General features: G+C 45.5%; 1 protein-coding gene across 1 annotated transcript; it reads left to right on the forward strand.

Annotated features, from left to right (window-relative positions):
• The first annotated feature begins 4,680 nt into the window (after positions 1-4,680).
• On the forward strand, positions 4,681-6,357 carry LOC125630839 (uncharacterized). The gene is made up of 2 exons (XM_048836960.2): positions 4,681-5,266; positions 5,855-6,357. Exons 1-2 carry the CDS (start codon positions 4,681-4,683, stop codon positions 6,160-6,162), a joined length of 894 nt encoding a protein of 297 aa, XP_048692917.2. The 3' UTR covers positions 6,163-6,357.
• The last annotated feature ends 5,324 nt before the right edge of the window (positions 6,358-11,681 follow it).

An 11,681-nucleotide genomic window follows, 5' to 3' on the forward strand; every position in this document is an offset into this window, starting at 1 on the left:
CTCTCCCTCTTTTATACTTTCTTCCAGTTTCTAGAAGGATCCTTGCTGTGATGTGGGTTAGTCTGCCCCCAGGGTATACATAACTTTTCCAAGAAGCCTCTGGGATAGTGGATTGTTTTTGATGAGCCATTAACGCTATCTGGCTATTGATGGTTACTCCTTTGTTGTAACTGAAAGGCTGGCTGTGGGCATTGCCCAACTTCACAACATATTTCAGTAACACACATATAGCAATACTTCATAACTTGACATACAATGACAGCACATACAACCCAACAGGATATTAATGTGCAACAGATCAAGACTTTTAAAATGATACCTCACAAGACATGGATTTGTATCAGACATATCATAATCCTTTCACAGTGGTGAATATGGGGCTCCAGGGTGCTCCTTTGAGGTACAGAGTGTCACACTAACCTATATATCCAATACTGCAGATCAAGACCATAACTTCTTGTCCTACCTTCAGTAGACATGGAGAACAACTGATCACCATTATTTTTATTGCAGCTCTTAACATATTTGAAGACTGTTATGTTCCCCATCAGGTCTTCTTTTCTCAAGACTAAATGTCCAGTTTTTTTAACCTTTCCTCACAGGTCAGATTTTCTAAACCTTTCATAATTTTTGTTGTTCTCCTCTGGACTCCCTCCAATTTATCCACGTTTCCTAAAATATTGCACCCAGAACTGGACATAGTACTCCAGCTGAGGCCTCACCAGTGCCAAGCATGACAAACCAAAAGAATGCTCAAGAAATGGATCAAGAGATGCTGTACTGATTTCAGTCACACAGCAACTGGCTTCTGCTGTGACATGACAGAATGTTATAGCAAAGCATTTGTGTTTAATGAGAGGCAACCTTTATTTGTTTGTTTTCCATTGGAAGATTGCTTTGAATTAAATAGGATTATGTTGTCATAACATTCCTTTCTAATCATGATCTATGGCTACTAGCATCTAGCTTACCGTGCTGTCATTTTATTATCTTATGTAATCCACCTTGAGTATCAGCATTCTGGATAGGAACAGGAATCCCAGCATTTGGCTGTATTGTGTGAATAACTGACAAATATTAGGCCTGATCCAGCAAGGGGCTGTGCACACAACACTAAGTTAAGAGAATGGTCCAGTTTACTGGACAAGGACCATTATTATCCAGAAGAGCCTAAAAAAAGGCATTCAAGGATTATTGGGAGCTAGGAGCACTGTACAACAAGAGAGCTATTCCAAACAAAGGATGGGACCCTGACAGGTAGAGCTAAGAATCTAATTTAATGAGTGAACGTAGAAGAGAACCACACACTATGACATACAGCATGGTGGTTGTGGCTGGAATTCTTTATATAATAGGTGGTTTATTAATTATTACTTATTGTTGCTGTTATTATTATTATTATATATTTTGTACGTATTTCTGAAGTGTCCATCACCATAACGTTTGGGCAAACTTTTATGGAGAGATTGACTTTACCACATAGTATCTATGATATTTGGCATATATACAGCAATGAGAGAGTCTGTCCTCATGAGATTTACAACCCATGCTCAACAAGTCTGGCTAGTTTGGATAAGCATGGTGTAACTATCCAAACATGCAATGTTTATCTGAATTGCTCCTTCTAAATGTATAAGATTCACTTATCCCTCCTCACAAGGTGCAAAATCCTCCTAATATCCTCAGGTTTCACTCTGGCAAACACCCTTTGGCTTTTCTTTACATGTAAGGACCTCAGGATGGGGCAGAAGGAAAGTGAATTTAGTCCACCAGTGACACACTAAAGCTAATACGGAACACTAACAGATACCGTTCCATCATGATTTTGCAATACCCATGGAGAGCCTTTCATTTACACACTGCCATCCTAAACATAGCAGACATCTTGCTACACTACATTTCTTCTTGCAGTATGGAAATGAAAGGCTACCTGTAAAGCACTACAGGAGAGTAGCAGGATAGAACACATGAAGTATACAGTAATGCCTATTTATCCTCCAAAGAGATGGATTTTGGACCTGTACTGGGAAAAGTACTCTCTAAGACCTGGTCTACATTAGGAAATTTGCTCTGTTTAATAAAATCACTTCTAAATCAATCTACATCAACCTAATGTAGACATCCTTTAACTAGTTTAAATCCTCGCTTAAATCAGGTTAGCTTAATTGGTAATTTACAAATGCAAGCTAAGCCAACGTAAGCAAGGATTAAGCTGGTTTAAAGGCTTCACCAAATGGTTTGCCCCAGTGTATCTTACATCAACTTAAGGCCTGCTGGAAATTGTGTCAGCTAGAGCAGTCAAGGACTTAGCCAGAGTGTTATGTACCATTGTGTAAAAAACACCTCATGCTATCCAAGGATTCCTTTGTGCTGGGGGACTCTTATGCAGTTATGAGCAAAGGACACTTGGTGAAAGCTGAAGATGTAACCTAATATTTTAGCTTCTCATCACAGCTCTTTTGGGGCTTACTGTTTTGTTTTTGCTCAATTTGGAGTGGGTATTTTGAGCCATCTCCTTTCTGCTTCCTACCTGTAATCACCAACAATCACTGCCAATATATTTTGGAAATGTAACTTGCTCTGAAACATCTCATTGCTACCTAAACAATATCTATTCATGTCCATTAAATCAATCTTTAAAAATAATGTTATGATGGAATTTGGTTGAAACCATGTTGAAAATACAGAGTGTGACAACTGCCCTTTATTCAGGATGAATGTAAGAAGCAGTTATGTGACTTTTTGGAGTAAGATAGGTGGTGATTCCTATTGTTTCAGCTAACATACAGGTCCTATGCGAGACTGATCAAAAAATGAGCTATGTGCATGGAAGGAGCATACACAAGCAGCGTCAGAAGGCAGCAGGAAAGCCAGAAAGAAGCAATGTGGTAATGTTGCCCTAAACAAAAGTGAAGAGAGAAATTTTGGGTAAGAGTGCTGCCTGAAAGGAGGCTTCGAATTGTGACCAAGGAAACTGCCTCCTGTTTGCTTCCTACTGTATTCAGGGAAACAGGGCTTTGTATGTTCTTTGTAAATAAACAGGATTGCAACAAAGAAATATCTGACTCTATCATCAGTTTCTTCTCCTAATGCAGGCAAACACACGAGGCCCCAAATATTGCCTAATAGCTTGCATCAAAAAGGGGGTAAAAAAAAAAAATAAACTCCTGATTGAGGGATGGACAGCATTACAAGAAGCCACATAAATGTCATCAATAAATATAGTCAACAAACTTAGTGCAGATTATCTGAGAAAGGTTTACAGCCTCATAGACTTTAAGGTTAGAAGGGATCATTGTGATCACCTAGTCTGACTTCCTGCACATTGCAGGCCACAGAACCTCACCCAGCCACTCCTATAATAGACCCCTAACCTTGGGCTGAGTTACTGAAGTCCTCAAATCATGATTTAAACTTTACAGACTTCATGTTACAGAGAAGTCACCATTTACACTAGTTTACACCTGAAAGTGACCCATGCCCCGTGCTACAGAGGAAGGTGAAAACCTCCTAGGGTCTTCAACAACCTGACCCCTGGGGAAAATTCCTTCCTGACTCCAGATATGGCAATCAGTTAGCTCTAAGCATGTGGGCAAAACCCATCAGGCAGATACCTGGCAATGAATTCTCATAGATAGAGGGCTAGATTCTAATCGTTGCTACATTGGTGTGAATCTGGATAACACCACTGAAGTCAGAACTGGTTCCTCAGTCTGCTTAACGTCACTAAATTCAATTTGTATATAACCAAATATAATATAATATTGTAATATATGTGTTCCTTTATTTCCCTGAACTCTCTACTGCATTTCAACTTTCAGCTGAAAAATGGCCTCTTCTCGTTTGTTTTTAATTTTTCACTTCCTCCCTTTTGTTTATTAGTTAACTCTGCAGCATAGCTCAGCAATGTAGCTGAGTGAAGTGTTCGGGGACACACTGTATGAAATATGCTACTCCAAATAAAGTTGAATTGCACTGTACAGCAATTTATTTGCAGGGAGAAGCCTGGGAAATTTTCTCTGAGGTTTCTGTTGCTTGGCTCTAACTGTTCAATAATTTTGCAGCCAGGAAATATGTTTTTCCTCTCTTAGTAGTTTGTGTACTTAGAAGCTTGTAAATTCTCATAAGCCATTAGCACATATATTAATGATAATTGCACTTATTTCTTTTCCTCTAAGTACTGTGCAAATACTAATTACTTCATTAACACTTACAGACCAGTATGAAGTCAATGGAACTAACTGTGTGAGTAAAGATTAATCACATGGGTAAGAGTTTCATGATCTGGCCCATAAGGCTATTAATATTGACAAGGCTATTATTAGCCCTGGTCTACACTAGGACTTTAGGTCGAATTTAGCAGCGTTAAATCGATGTAAACCTGCACCCGTCCACACAATGAAGCCCTTTATTTCGACTTAAAGGGCTCTTAAAATCGATTTCCTTACTCCACCCCTGACAAGTGGATTAGCGCTTAAATCGACGTTGCCGGCTCGAATTTGGGGTACTGTGGACACAATTCGATGGTATTGGCCTCCGGGAGCTATCCCAGAGTGCTCCATTATGACCGCTCTGAACAGCACTCTCAACTCAGATGCACTGGCCAGGTAGACAGGAAAAGAACCGCGAACTTTTGAATCTCATTTCCTGTTTGGCCAGCGTGGCAAGCTGCAGGTGACCATGCAGAGCTCATCAGCAGAGGTGACCATGATGGAGTCCCAGAATCGCAAAAGAGCTCCAGCATGGACCGAACGGGAGGTACGGGATCTGATCGCTGTTTGGGGAGAGGAATCCGTGCTATCAGAACTCCGTTCCAGTTTTCGAAATGCCAAAACCTTTGTGAAAATCTCCCAGGGCATGAAGGACAGAGGCCATAACAGGGACCCGAAGCAGTGCCGCGTGAAACTTAAGGAGCTGAGGCAAGCCTACCAGAAAACCAGAGAGGCGAACAGCCGCTCTGGGTCAGAGCCCCAAACATGCCGCTTCTATGATGAGCTGCATGCCATTTTAGGGGGTTCAGCCACCACTACCCCAGCCGTGTTGTTTGACTCCTTCAATGGAGATGGAGGCAATACGGAAGCAGGTTTTGGGGACGAAGAAGAAGATGATGATGAGGAGGAGGTTGTAGATAGCTCACAGCAAGCAAGCGGAGAAACCGGTTTTCCCGACAGCCAGGAACTGTTTCTCACCCTAGACCTGGAGCCAGTACCCCCCAAACCCACCCAAGGCTGCCTCCTGGACCCAGCAGGCGGAGAAGGGACCTCTGGTGAGTGTACCTTTTAAAATACTATACATGGTTTAAAAGCAAGCATGTGAAAGGATTACTTTGCCCTGGCATTTGCGGTTCCCCTAGATGTAGTCCTAAAGCCTTTGCAAAAGGTTTCTGGGGAGGGCAGCCTTATTGCGTCCTTCATGGTAGGACACTTTACCACTCCAGGCCAGTAACACGTACTCGGGAAACATTGTAGAACACAGCATTGCAGTGTATGTTTGCTGGCATTCAAACAACATCCGTTCTTTATCTCTCTGTGTTATCCTCAGGAGAGTGAGATATAATTCATGGTCACCTGGTTGAAATAGAGTGCTTTTCTTCAGGGGACACTCAGAGGAGCCCATTCCTGCTGGGCTGTTTGCCTGTGGCTAAACAGAAATGTTCCCCGCTGTTAGCCACAGGGAGGGGGGAAGGTTGAGGGGGTAGTCACGCGGTGGGAGGAGGCAAAATGCGACCTTGTAATGAAAGCACATGTGCTATGTATGTAATGTTAACAGCAAGGTTTACCCTGAAAGAGTGTAGCCACTGTTTTATAAAATGTGTCTTTTTAAATACCGCTGTCCCTTTTTTTTTCTCCACCAGCTGCATGTGTTTCAATGATCACAGGATCTTCTCCTTCCCAGAGGCTAGTGAAGCTTAGAAAGAAAAAAAAACACACTCGCGATGAAATGTTCTCCGAGCTCATGCTGTCCTCCCACACTGACAGAGCACAGACAAATGCGTGGAGGCAAATAATGTCAGAGTGCAGGAAAGCACAAATGACCGGGAGGAGAGGTGGCGGGCTGAAGAGAGTAAGTGGCAGGCTGAAGAGAGTGAGTGGCGGGCTGAAGACAGGGCTGAAGCTCAAATGTGGCGGCAGCGTGATGAGAGGAGGCAGGATTCAATGCTGAGGCTGCTGCAGGACCAAACCAGAATGCTCCAGTGTATGGTTGAGCTGCAGCAAAGGCAGCTGGAGCACAGACTGCCACTGCTGCCCCTCTGTAACCAACCGCCCTCCTCCCCAAGTTCCATAGCCTCCACACCCAGACGCCCAAGAACGCGGTGGGGGGGCCTCCGGCCAACCAGCCACTCCACCACAGAGGATTGCCCCGAAAAAAGAAGGCTATCATTCATTAAATTTTAAAGATGTAAACTTTTAAAGTGCTGTGTGGCATTTTCCTTCCCTCCTCCACCACCCCTCCTGGGCTACCTTGGTAGTCATCCCCCTATTTGTGTGATGAATGAATAAAGAATGCATGAATGTGAAGCAACAATGACTTTATTGCCTCTGCAAGCGGTGATTGAAGGGAGGAGGGGCGGGTGGTTAGCTTACAGGGAAGTAGAGTGAACCAAGGGGCGGGGGGTTTCATCAAGGAGAAACAAACAGAACTTTCACACCGTAGCCTGGCCAGTCATGAAACTGGTTTTCAAAGCTTCTCTGATGCGTACCGCGCCCTCCTGTGCTCTTCTAACCGCCCTGGTGTCTGGCTGCGTGTAACCAGCAGCCAGGCGATTTGCCTCAACCTCCCACCCCACCATAAACGTCTCCCCCTTACTCTCACAGATATTGTGGAGCACACAGCAAGCAGTAATAACAGTGGGAATATTGGTTTCGCTGAGGTCTAAGCGAGTCAGTAAACTGCGCCAGCGCGCCTTTAAACGTCCAAATGCACATTCTACCACCATTCTGCACTTGCTCAGCCTGTAGTTGAACAGCTCCTGACTACTGTCCAGGCTGCCTGTGTACGGCTTCATGAGCCATGGCATTAAGGGGTAGGCTGGGTCCCCAAGGATACATATAGGCATTTCAACATCCCCAACAGTTATTTTCTGGTCTGGGAATAAAGTCCCTTCCTGCAGCTTTTGAAACAGACCAGAGTTCCTGAAGATGCGAGCATCATGCACCTTTCCCGGCCATCCCACGTTGATGTTGGTGAAACGTCCCTTGTGATCCACCAGAGCTTGCAGCACTATCGAAAAGTACCCCTTGCGGTTTATGTACTCGGCGGCTTGGTGCTCCGGTGCCAAGATAGGGATATGGGTTCCGTCTATAGCCCCACCACAGTTAGGGAATCCCATTGCAGCAAAGCCATCCACTATGACCTGCACATTTCCCAGGGTCACTACCCTTGATATCAGCAGATCTTTGCTTGCGTGGGCTACTTGCATCACAGCAGCCCCCACGGTAGATTTGCCCACTCCAAATTGATTCCCAACTGACCGGTAGCTGTCTGGCGTTGCAAGCTTCCACAGGGCTATCGCCACTCGCTTCTCAACTGTGAGGGCTGCTCTCATCTTGGTATTCATGCGCCTCAGGGCAGGGGAAAGCAAGTCACAAAGTTCCATGAAAGTGCCCTTACGCATGCGAAAGTTTTGCAGCCACTGGGAATCGTCCCAGACCTGCAACACTATGCGGTCCCACCAGTCTGTGCTTGTTTCCCGAGCCCAGAATCGGCGTTCCACAGCATGAACCTGCCCCATTAGCACCATGATGCATGCATTGGCAGGGCCCATGCTTTCAGAGAAATCTGTGTCCATGTCCTGATCACTCACGTGACCGCGCTGACGTCGCCTCCTCGCCCGGTATCGCTTTGCCAGGTTCTGGTGCTGCATATACTGCTGGATAATGCGTGTGGTGTTTAATGTGCTCCTAATTGCCAAAGTGAGCTGAGCGGCCTCCATGCTTGCCTTGGTATGGTGTCCGCACAGAAAAAAGGCGCGGAACGATTGTCTGCCGTTGCTCTGATGGAGGGAGGGGCGACTGACGACACGGCTTACAGGGTTGGCTTCAGGGAGCTAAAATCAACAAAGGGGGTGCCTGTACATCAAGGAGTATTTCAGGCAGGACTGCACGGAGGGTTCCAATAAGAAATGGTGCACCTAAGTTATCGTTCTTATTGGAACAAGGAGGTTAGCCTGGCCTCTGATTGATACATGGCTAGATTTACCTCGCTGCACCTTCTCTGTGAGTGACTGCAGTGTGATCTAGAGGAATGAGTCCCCTAGACAGGGGAGGAGGCAAATGAGTACAAAACAAATCTGGTCTATTTCTTGTTTTGATCCACTCCATCTATCTTTTACATCTTTGGCTGGCAGCAGACGGTGCAGAAGGACTGCATGCCATCCACATCTCATGGCTGCTCGGCAGAAGATGGTACAGTACGACTGCTAGCCATCCTCATCTCTTGCCTGCCTGGCAGAAGATGGTACAGTACGACTGCTAGCAGTCCGTATCGCCTGCCCGCTCACCATAAGACGGTTCAATAGGACTGACTGCAGGACTAAAGAGAATGACCTGGTCAAGTCACTCCAAATTTAGTCCCTGCGCCCATGTCTGCCCAGGCGCTCCCAGCCGACGTGGCCAGGAGCACCTCGGACACGACGAGGACGACTACCAGTCGTATTGCACCGTCTGCTGCCAGAAGGCAATGGGTTGCTGCTACTGTGCAGCAAAGCCGTACCGCGTCTGCCAGCACCCAGGAGACAAAGGGTGACGGTTACCTGAGCGGGCTCCATGCTTGCCGTGGTATGGCGTCTGCACAGGTAACTCAGGAAAAAAGGCGCGAAATGATTGTCTGCCCTTGCTTTCACGGAGGGAGGGAGGGAACGGGGGCCTGACGATACGTACCCAGAACCACCCGCGACAATGTTTTAGCCCCATCAGAGTGCTCCATTGTGACTGCTCTGGACAGCACTCTCAGATGCCCGATTGTTTGCCATTGCTCTGACGCCGGGAGGGGCGCTTACAGGGTTGGCTTCAGGGAGCTAAAATCAACAAAGGGGGTGGCTTTACATCAAGGAGTATTTCACGCAGGACTTCACGGAGGGTTCCAATAAGAAATGGTGCACCTAAGTTATTGTCCTTATTGGAACAAGAAGGTTAGCCTGGCCTCTGATTGATACATGGCTAGATTTACCTCGCTGCACCTTCTCTGTGAGTGACTGCAGTGTGATCTAGAAGAATGAGTCCCCTAGACAGGGGAGGGGGGGAAGCAAATGAGTACAAAACAAATCTGGTCTATTTCTTGTTTTGATCCACTCCATCTATCTTTTACATTTTTGGCTGGCAGCAGACGGTGCAGAAGGACTGCATACCATCCACATCTCATGGCTGCTCGGCAGAAGATGGTACAGTACGACTACTAGCAGTCCATATTGCCTGCCCGCTCACCATAAGACGGTTCAATAGGACTGACTGCAGGACTAAAGAGAATGACCTGGTCAAGTCACTCCAAATTTAGTCCCTGCACCCATGTCTGCCCAGGCGCTCCCAGCCGACGTGGCCAGGAGCACCTCAGACATGACGATGACGGCTACCAGTCGTACTGTACCGTCTGCTGCCACAAGGCAAGGGGTTGCTGCTACTGTGTAGCAATGCTGTACCACGTCTGCCAGCACCCAGGAGACATAGGGTGACGGTTACCTGAGCGGGCTCCATGCTTGCCGTGGTATGGCGTCTGCACAGGTAACTCAGGAAAAAAGGCGCGAAATGATTGTCTGCCCTTGCTTTCACGGAGGGAGGGAGGGAACGGGGGCCTGACGACACGTACCCAGAACCACCCGCGACAATGTTTTAGTCCCATCAGGCATTGGGATCTCAACCCAGAATTCCAATGGGCAGCGGAGACTGCGGGAACTGTGGGATAGCTACTCACAGTGCAACGCTCCGGAAGTCGACTCTAGCCTCGGTACTGTGGAAGCGCTCCGCCGAGTTAATGCACTTAATGCACTTGGAGCATTTTCTGTGGGGACACACACACCCGAATATATAAAACCGATTTCTAAAAAACCGACTTCTATAAATTCGACCTTATTCCGTAGTGTAGACATACCCTTAGAGTGTATTAGAAACAAGTCACAGGCACAGACATATAATTTCACCTCCACCCAGGTTTATAGTTCAGTAATACATTACCCAAAATCCCTTTGAAACAGTTGCTCTGAAAGGTAAATGCTGGATCATACTTAAAGGATACAAAAGAGCCAGATTTTCAAAGGCATTTAAGTGGCTAAAGATGCATGTAGGTGCCATGTTGGATTTCCAAAAGTGCCTAATGCAAGTTAGGCATCAACTCACATTGAAATCTAATAATTATAGGGCAGATTTTCAGAGGCGCAGAGCAGCCACAACTCTAAGGCATTGTCTTCACTGCAAAAATAAGGGTGACTTTTACACCGAGATCGCTTTCAACGTAAAATCATAGGGGAGATAAGGCAGTGTATGTTTACCTCGATGCAGCTAGCTGAGGTGAACCCCAGGTGCGGGGTGCAGGGTTGACCTCAAAAAGCTATACTGAGGTAAAAACTACCTGAACCTTGTCTCCACTAGGATTGACATCAAGATTGATCTCTCAGGGGTTCTCAAACTTTCGTACTGGTGACCCCTTTCACATAGCAAGCCTCTGAGTGCGACCCCCCCCCCTTATAAATTAAAAACACTTTAAATATATTTAACACCATTATAAATGCAGGAGGCAGGATTTGGGCTGGAGGCTGACAGCTCGTGACCCCCCCATGTAATAACCTCATGACCCCCTGAGGGGTCCTGACCCCCCAGTTTGAGAACCCCTGCAATATCTCATGTTAGCAATCCCAAGGTAAAAACACATCTCACTTGCAATGAAGACATAGCCTAAGTGAAGCCAAGGACAGCGGTGAGTGCTCAGCACCTATGAAAATCAGGCCCTACATTTTTTATTGTTAAATGTGAGGGTAGTCAGTAGTGGTTTCTGTATGTGTAAATACAGCTCTTTCTGTTTTATCCTAAAGAAGGTATAACAGGCTAAATACACAGCTTGGCTGAAAGAAACATTGAAAACTTTTTAAACAACTTGATATTAAGACAACTTTTTTGAACTTAAATGGATTAAAACATTTTTGTAAACAAAAGTTCAGCAGACCTGCCACATACTTTGTGAGGAGGATTTTCTTTAGTTTTCATTACCACCCACTTGTCAAGGACTTAAACAAAGAACTATACAAACACTGCCTCCTGTGGGGTGTGTTAAGAATTTACTATTGTGTTGTGGATAAGCATCTTCTTTTTCCACATTCCTAACGCCTAGAAACAGATCCTTTTGGAAAGATGCTAATGAACATTGCATCAACAGGAAAATCACTTACAGGTCCTTTCCTCCAGCCAGTCAGAGAGCTTGACTCCTCTGTGTTCTGAGAGCAGCAAAACAAGAGCCCTGAAGAATCATGTGGATTTGGGAAAGGCAGGGAGGTGAATCAAGAATGCTGACTGGTTTGTTGTGATGTAATGATGTATTGATAGCTAGATATACTTTTCTTCTGGTGTGTGATTAAAAATTAAAAGACTAGCATACTTCATCAGACGGGCTTTCCTATCTCTTATGACTATGATCCTGTGAAATATATCAAAAGGACTTTGGTTAACCACAGAATGGTCAAATATACAGATGAAGTG

This window comes from Caretta caretta, chromosome 2 (assembly GCF_965140235.1).
Source record: "Caretta caretta isolate rCarCar2 chromosome 2, rCarCar1.hap1, whole genome shotgun sequence".
NCBI lineage: Eukaryota > Metazoa > Chordata > Testudines > Cheloniidae > Caretta > Caretta caretta.